General features: G+C 33.9%; 1 protein-coding gene across 2 annotated transcripts in view; it reads left to right on the top strand.

Annotated features, from left to right (window-relative positions):
* Positions 1-9,485, top strand: part of LOC126888291 (gastrula zinc finger protein XlCGF57.1-like) — a 163,548-nt gene that overhangs the window by 107,821 nt on the left and 46,242 nt on the right. Inside the window, exon 3 of one of the 2 annotated variants that reach the window (XM_050656423.1) lies at positions 5,103-8,995. The exons of the other annotated variant lie outside the window; for it this stretch is intronic. Within the exon in view, the coding sequence (XP_050512380.1) occupies positions 5,103-6,553 (1,451 nt within the window). The 3' untranslated portion in view covers positions 6,554-8,995. Of the gene's footprint in view, positions 1-5,102; positions 8,996-9,485 lie in introns of those variants that run through there. 2 annotated transcript variants of the gene reach the window in all.

Genomic DNA, 9,485 nt, shown 5'->3' with positions numbered 1-9,485 from the left:
ATATTCCAAATGTATTTGCAATATTTCTAGCAAATTACGGTCATACAATTCTTGCAAGAAGATGATATCGATTTGAAAAGCTGCAGGGGACAGTCCTACGACAATGCGTCAGTTATGAGTGGAAAAAACAATGGTGTTCAGCTAAAATTTAGATAACACAATATCGTGGCGTTGTAGATTCCATGTGTCACCCACTCTCTAAATTTAGTTGCTAAAGCTGCAGCTAAGTGTTGTCCTGTTGCCATAGAATTCTTTGATTTCTTGGAAGGACTGTATGAACCCTATGTATTTTTCACTTCCTCTACATATAGATTCTTCTTCGGGTGCTATGTCCGTTTATCGAACGTTAGCGATTATGTTAGCTATCATAACTTTATTCGCAGCAGATCTGAAGAGCGATTCCGAAGTATGTCCAAATTATTGCCTCAAATTTCTTAACCAAGATGTTCTTCTTCTTCCTCGACTTCTTCTGCCTAATATTTTACCCTGCATAATTAGATGTAGAATGCTATATTTTTCCGGATGTCTACAAACATGCGCAAAATACTCGAGTTTTCTAGACTTTATCATTTTTACCAGTTCTCTGCCTTTCTTCATCCTGCTCAGAATAATATCATTACGCACCCTGTCCATTTAGCTTACTCTCAGCATTCTTCGATAGCACCATAATTCAAAGGATTCAACCATCTTAAGCATTCTTCCTGTTAAGGTCCATGACTCAACTCCGTAGAGAAGAACGGAAAACACGTAACACTTTAAAATTCTTGTCCTAAGACTCAAATTTATGTCATGACCGCATAGAATTTTCTTGTAACGGAAAAATGCTGATTTGGCTTGAGCAATTTTGCAACGTATTTCGGTGGATGGATCCCAATTATCAGTGATTCTGCTTCCCAAGTATGTTATAGCTTCAACTCTCTTAAGTTATACATAATTAACGTGAATTCCAGCATCGATGACATTATCCTTACTGACGACCATATATTTTGTTTTTTTGATGTTAAGGTGCAGACCATAATTACTGCACTGTGCTACCACAGAATTCAATAGATATTGTAATTCGGTATCACTACTGGCAATCAGTACAGTGTCGTCTGCATATCGGAGATTATTTATCAGTTTCCCGTTTATCACAACTCCACCTTGTGTAGTACTGAGTGCCTCAGTATCTGAATAGTGCCTCATCTTTTCTGAATAAATGTTAAAAATTAATGGTGAAAGAATACATCCCTGTCTTACTCCACGTTGAATTTGAATCTCTTCTGTGTGATCACCGTCTACTCTAACTGTGGCTTTTTGATTCCAGTACAAGTTAGCAATGATTTTTAGATATTTATCGTCAATATTAGTTGACCTTAGAACATCTAACATCTTAGTATGTGATACTTTGTCAAATGCTTTTTCGAAATCAAGAAAACATAGGTACACATCAGCATTTACATCTCTACTCCTTTGTACTAATACCTGCAACCCAAACAGGGCCTCTCGTGTACCTAGTCCATTTCTAAAGCCAAATTTAGTTTCGCCCAAATGTTCTTCGATTCTTTTATATATTCTCGCATGGATCACACGCAGAAAGACCTTAAGTACGTGGCTCATTAGGCTAATGGTTCGATGATCATGACATTCTTTTGCCTTCGCTTTCTTGGGAATTGGTATAAAAGTAGATTTTAGCCAATCATGTGGTAAGTAACGATGATTATATATAGCATTAAACAAGTCAACCAATACTTTACTTCCGCAATCTCCTAGTAGTTTTAGAACCTCTGTGGGTATTTCATCAGGTCCCATGGCCTTCTTTGATTTTGACAAGCGTATAGCATCTTCCACTTCGTTTTTAGTTATAGGTGGTCCACTATTCGCGTTCGTTATGTTATGTTGTATTGATCGATCATCCTGAAAAAGATCCTCAATGTATTTCCTCCATCGGTGTAGTTTTTGTTTGGTGTCAAACAATAGATTTCCATTTGAATCAGCTATCGCACGACTACTTATATTTCCACACTTTGCTAATTCTTTTACCTTCTTATGCATGTTAAAAGAATCATATTTTCTTTCATACTCCTCGATTTCGCTACATTCTTGGGAGAACCATTGCGCTTTAGCATTCCTTATTTTTCTTCTTATTTCAGTGTACAATAACTTATATTGGTCTTCATTGCGATTTCTGTGTAGTCTTCTTCTTTCCATCAAATCGAGAATTTCCTGCGTCATCCATCTTTGTTTTGGTTCAGCTTTAACCATCTCCAATTTCCCTTTTATATGAGTCTGAATGGTATCTCTTATATATGTCCATATTTTTTCGATTCGATCTTCCGGTGATACTTCAGTGATACTTTCGATGTTTTCCATTTCTCTTTCCAAGTCCGATGTTTTCCATTTCTCTTTCCAAGTCTACATATAGATACAACTTGTTAGTCGAATATTTAAAAACGTCTTTAAGCGAGAGCAACGCCGACCATGGCAGAAATATTATTGTTCCGTCTTTAAGCGAGAGCAACGCCGACCATGGCAGAAATATTATTGTTCCTAAAAAAGAGTAAATACTACTAGATGGTCGTCTAGAAGTGATGCTGCAAAAGAACTAGTTAAAGGTTATAATCAGATTAAGGGAGTATTATCCAAAATTTCAAAAGACGATGGGCAACAATTTGAAACTCATAGCGATACAAATGGTTATTTGTATAATAGAGTGTGTTTACTGAACACAGGGATATTTGAAATATTTTGGAATGAAATCTTAGAGAGGACAAACAGCACAAATCGTATTCTCCAAGATCCAAATATTGACCTTAATTCAGGAGTGGCGGCTCATAAATCAATTAAAAAATTTTATATTCTTTTAAGGAATATTTCAGAGACTGAAATGACAACATCAGAAAAATTTAGGACTCAAAATTTTATAGCTATTATAGATCACTTCATTTCCTCTTCAAGTCATAGGCTCTCCGGCATATGAATCCATTCATTCCAATTTTGGATTTTTACATTATTTGGAAAATTTAACTCCCAATGAAATTGAAGCTCACTCACTGAAGCTTACCGACAATTATAGCAATGATTTAGATCAAAAACTAGGTGTCGAACTAGTACAATTTGTAGAATTTTTCAAATCATTTAAAGCGGAAATCGGCTCATCAAATATAAGTAAAGAACTTCAAATGTACCGACGGTTAAAAGAGAACAATGTGAATGATGCGGTTCCAAACGTTATAGTGACACTTCGTTTATATTTAGTTCTGATGGTAACTAACTGCAGTGGAGAGAGATCATTCTAAAATTTAAGTTAATTAAAAATCGACTTCGGTCTATGATAGGCCAAGAGCGTTTGAACCATCTCTTTATAATGAGCATTGAACACAATGCCTTAAAGCAACTAGACATGCCCGACATAATCAAGGAATTTTAATTTAAAAAATCTCGAAAAGTACCCAGGCTTTAACCACACCAAAGTCATAACAACAATTTTTGTTTAATGGCAGGAGGTAGGGCCCCACATCAACTCTGCCCAGGGGCCCCCACACCAATTCTGCCCAGGGGCCCCCACTGCCTTAAATCCGGCTCTGTTAACAATACATTTGAGGTGATTAGATACTACATAATTGATACAAGTGATAAAATGGTTTAGTTGAGAAAAACGAAGTCAAAGTTAATTTTACATAGTAAATTCTACAGAGAATTAATCATTTATGGACTTATTTAGACATTAATGTTATACATTTTATTTATCTGTTTCGAGTAAAGTCCGAACCGCGAGGTATCGGTAATATCCGATCCGAAATATAATTTAAATATTTCAAATTTCGGGCTTTATTCGGGAAAACACATTCTACTTGCTGCCACTCGGTTAAATACTTAATTGGATATACTATTATCGTAATGGCAACGCAGTAACTGTTTGAAAGATATCTTTGACGGAATGTTGTCTTTGACAGATCGGACAAGAGATGAAAGTTTTTGTTGGGGGGTAAATATTGTTTTTATTCCTCGTGGTTTAAGAATTCGGTCGATTTTGCCAGTAACACCTTTGATATATGGATGAAAAGCTTTCGTATGATCAGGATCTGACTCTTTGGGTTGTGATTGAGCGGGAGATTGAAGTATATGGATGCTGCTATCGATGTCATTTTCGCGGTAACCGTTTTGGATGAGGGCTTGTTTTAAAGAAGAGAGTTCAGTAGATCTACTTGCATCATCGGAAAGACGGATTGATCTGGAGACAAGAGTATTAATGACTGAATTAATTTGAGAAGGTGGGTGATGGGAGAAGAGGTATATCCGGTTGTAGAAAATGTTGAACCTTATCTTTTTTACCGACATCTTAACTGGAAAATTTTAATTTCCCCCAAAAATCGAAAAATGCTGAATAGCACAGTTTCTATCTAATGAATGAATGAAAAAAAAAGTATTTTAAAAATGTGTAAAAATATTTCAATCCTGGCTAAGCGTTTGTCGCTTAAACATATTCATTTATATTTCATATTCAGAGTTATACTACAATAAAATAACTTAATATAAGTAACGAACTTAAGAGTTAAGGTGTTTAATTTACGTCAAAATTTAAAAAATTGACAATTCTAAATAAAAATGAAAAAATTTATAAAATTCCTCCGAAGTTAAAAAACTTAGATGACAGTTGAAAAAACATGTAACAGGACTTTGCAAAAAAAGACATTAAATGTGCCGTTTGTTAAATGTTTTTTAAACCACCATCCAAGTTTTTTTAACTTCGAAAGAGGAATTTTTTTATTATTTTTTTTTTAATAAAAGTAGGATCCATCTTTAGCAGTGGTACTTTTTAAATTTTAACTTAAGTTAAATATGAATATCACAATTATTCTTAAATTAGTTACTTATATTAAATTATTTTATTGTAGTATAGAGTATAGCTATGAAGATGGCTTTGCAAAACGATAGCGCTTAGATAGGAATTAAATATTTTTACACATTTTTAAAATACTTTTCCTATGCATTCATTTGTCATAAGTGTGTACAAAAATCTATTGGTGTTTTTTTTAATTGTTTCTATCTTTTACCTTCTCTCAAATTACTTTTTTGTATTTATCTTACTTTGCTATTTTAATAGATAACTATTATTTTAGGTTTCAAATCTGAAGATAGACTAACTGAAAACAATGAATTAAAAAACCATGTTATAAATAACCAATTAAATCAATGTACAACTGACGCTAGGAAAGTGAATACTGACAGAAAACTTCTTGCGTGTCAAAAGAAAAGTTTAAGAAGACATTTGATAGTTCACACTGGAGAAAAATTATTTGGATGTGAAATATGCACGAAACAGTTTTCACAGAGTACTCACTTAAAAGTTCATGTGATGAGTACGCACACGGGTGAAAAACCATTTGGATGTGAGATATGCGCAAAACAGTTTGTAACACATAATATGTTAAAAATACATATGACTGTACATACTGGAGAAAAACCATTTGGATGTGAAATCTGCAAAAAACAATTTTCACAAAATACTCATTTAAAAAAACATATGTCAACGCATTCTCAAGAAAAACCATTTGGATGTGAAATATGCACAAAACAGTTTACAAAACTTGCTCTCTTAAAAAGACATATGGTGGTGCATACTGGTGAAAAATTTGGATGTGAAATATGCACAAAACAGTTTTCACAAAGTGCTCATTTAAAAATTCATATGAGAACGCACAATAGTGAAAAACAATTTGGATGTGAAATATGCACAAAACAGTTTGTAACACATAATGAGTTACAAAGACATAAAATGGTGCATACTGTTGAAAAACAATTTGGATGTGAGATATGCACAAAAGGGTTTGTAACACAAAGTGTGTTAAAAAGTCATATGGCCCTGCATACTGGTGAAAAACCATTTGGATGTGAAATTTGCACAAAAAAGTTTTCGCGAAATTTTGATTTAAAAAAACATTTGAGAATTCACACTGGTGAAAAACCATTTGGATGTGAAATTTGCAATAAACAATTTTCAATAAAGAATAATTTAAAAACACACATGGTAGTGCATACTGGTGAAAAACAATTTAAATGTGAAATATGCACAAAGCAGTTTACACAAAATTCTAGCTTAAAAGTTCATATGAGAACGCACACTGGTGAACTGTTTGGTTGTGAAATATGCACAAAACGATTTGTAACATTTGACGGGTTAAAAACACATAATATGATGGTGCATACTGGTGAAAATCCATTTCGATGTGAAATATGCACAAAACAGTTCCCAAAACTTGCTCTCTTAAACAGACATATGGTGATGCATACTGGTGAAAAACCATTTCGATGTGAAATATGCACCAAAGAGTTTTCGCAAAGTTCTGATTTAAAAATGCATTTAAGAATTCACACTGGAGAAAAACCATTTATTTGTAAAATTTGCAATAAACAGTTTTCACTAAATAGATATTTAAAAGCACACATGGCAGTGCATACTGGAGAAAAACCATTTGGATGTGAAATATGTACAAAACATTTTTCACGAAGTGCACACCTAAGACTTCATATGAGAACACACACTGGTAAAACAACAAAAAGAACTATTTGAATGACAATATGCAACAAACAGTTTTCCAATAGTTATTGTTTTAAGTTACATATGAAAATGCATACTGTACTTAATCTTTTTGTGTGTAAAATTTGCACCAAATAGTTTCCAAAAAATAGTGATTTAACAATACATTTGACAGTACACAATGAAGAAAAACTATTTGTATGTGAAATATGTACAAAACCGTTTTTACAAGACTCAGCTAAAAATGTATATGACAAGACATCATACTGGGGGAAAAAGATCTTTTGCATGTAAAAACTGCACCAAGCAGTTTTCAACAAGTAGGGGAGAAAGGGGTAATGGGAGTCACTTAAGCAAGAAATAGAATAAAACACGAAATTTTGGTTCAAACTTATTGAAATCAACTCTTATTCTGGTTCACTTATTAAACTATCAGTCTCATATAGTTTAATTAGCTTTGTAATATCATAAGTAAATAAAAATTCAACTCCAAAAAAATCAGCTTTGACCACCATTGTCCACATATAAGGGTAAGTAGTCACTAAGGGGACAATGAGAGTCACTATGTTTGACACTTGTCACACACCTAACCTCGTGGTGAATCGCATCCTGTGCAGTTTTGCGTGTGCCCACAACCCGCAATAAGTGCACCTGTACCATATTTCATTGTTACGACCAAATTCACCACATACTAGGCAATTATTCAAATCGTCATTCTCATCGTCATCACATATTATGTCAAGAGAAATATCTGGTTCAGGAAAAGTGTTTTCTTCTTGGAGTACGCGTCTTTTGGCTTTATTTGCTAGTTTTTTTTTAGAGGATTTTGCTTCTTATTTTTTACTCTTTTGTTTTCCTATTTTCTTTTTCAACAAGATCATCTTTCACGGGTGTAGATGTCAAAATCGTGGCGTGTTGGTTTTTTCTTCCTTTTCCCACGGGCCTTGCAGAAGTTATTTTGCGGGGTAGTGGAATCAGATCTTCGATATTTGAAGTAAATGTGGAAGACGTTGGATCTATTGCTGTAGATAATGTAGATGGCAATGGATCTATTGCAGCTGGTGGAATCGATGGTATGTGATCCATTGCTGCAGATATTGTAGATGGCTTCTGATCTAAAAGTATATTATATTTTGCAAACGTGCCTATTAAAGTGTTCACTTCAAAAATACCAATAGCAATATTTTATCATATCACGCAATTATTTGCAGTGACTCTTATTACCCGATAATACCAAATGAGCAAAAAAAATGTATATAAAAAATAATCAGCTGTTAAAATACCGTAAATGTTTTATAAATCGAAAAATGGAGCTTATAGTCAATCTATAAACTACTTTAAATAGGTACTCAAATTTCTTGTAATCATATACTTACCGCTTATTTTGTACACTTGTGAAATTACATCAAATACGCGCGAAAACATGCAGCAACCTTCTCATACAAACGATGAATACGTACCGACTGGGGTTTCGGCGGGGTGCAAGGTGTAACGTAAAGAGTCATTTCGGTCGATATTCATTTGTATAGTTACTTTCGTCTGGATGTTAGAGCACTGAACAATTGCCCGCTGACTCCCATTACCTCTTTCTCCCCTACTCGATTAAATGTAACGACTAATAGTATCATTCTTATACACATCTATATAATGGTGGAAAATATACAATTATATAGGTCAATAACGAATATATGTATTTATTTACCGGACATCCCCATTCTCGAAAAATGCAATCTCTCTCTTCAGTCCTGACTCTCCGGAGGGAGTGTAGTGATCATCGTGATCTTCTTCCTCTTTATGAGCAATTCTGCTTATTCATTGGCGGATTATGGCGAGGCCCAAAATGGCGACAACTCTACCTTATCGGTAATAGTATACGAGAAGTTTACGGTAAATTTAAGAGGATGGGTACGTATTTTCGGCTGCAATGCTATTCAAATGGTGATTCATTTTTTTCGAATCCTGAGAAAACTAATTAGTATTTTTGAAAAATTTAAAAGCAGAATGAAAGATTACGTTATTAGCGAGGGTCGAAAGTTCCTGAGAACTTCTATAATGTTTATTTTAATAAGTTACAGTAGTGAAAAACTAAGAGAAAATTTAGTGTGATTTTTAATTTCAAATATCTCATTCAAAATTAACTTTTTATTTATTTTAAGGGACTTTCGGCCCTCGGTAATAATTTAGTCTTTGATTCTGCGTTTAAATTTTTTAAAGTACCTATTTATTAGTTTTTTCAGGATTCGAAAAAAATGGACACCATGTCCGTGGTAATATTTTCTAAATATATCTTTGTCTTACAACACACTCAGTCGAATAGAATATTGTCAGTCAGACAGTGACAAGCAGTGACAATTTTAAATATTTGACATGGCATCGGGAATATTTTGAGTTGTTGATTAATAGTATGGTATAGTTAGACCCAAACCCAGACATCCAAAGTGAAAGTTATCCTCCAACACCAAATTGTTCTATATGGTCCACATAATGTTCAGAAAAAAGTCACACCATTTTGAGCGTCGGGTTTGGGGGGGGGGGGGGGGGAGAGGGGGAAAAATCTGCAAATTCGTAGTTTTTTACGTTTTTCGTCAATATTTCTAAAACTAAGCGGTTTAGCATGAACAACCCTCTACACAAAATTATTCTACATTAAATTTGAAATAAAAAAAGTTCTATGCATAACCTTTCTAAAATGAACGGTTCCAAAGTTACGGAGGTAGTATAGTATAATTGTTCCAAAAAAAGGCCTAACCCAGACATCTAAAGTAAAAGTTTTCCTTCAACACCAAATTGTTCTACATATATGGTCCACATATTGTTCAGTAAAAAGTTACACCATTTTAAGCGTCCGGTTTGGGGGGGAGATGGGGGAGAAGTCGGTAAATTAGTAGTTTTTTTACGTTTTTCGTCAATATCTCTAAAACTATGCTTTAGCGTAAGGAATGTTCTATAGAAAAATGTTCTACAT

This window comes from Diabrotica virgifera, chromosome 7, assembly GCF_917563875.1.
Source record: "Diabrotica virgifera virgifera chromosome 7, PGI_DIABVI_V3a".
In the NCBI taxonomy this organism is placed as follows: Eukaryota; Metazoa; Arthropoda; class Insecta; order Coleoptera; family Chrysomelidae; genus Diabrotica; species Diabrotica virgifera.
Note: the sequence above shows the minus strand (reverse complement) of the source record. Positions and strands in the feature narration are given on the sequence as shown.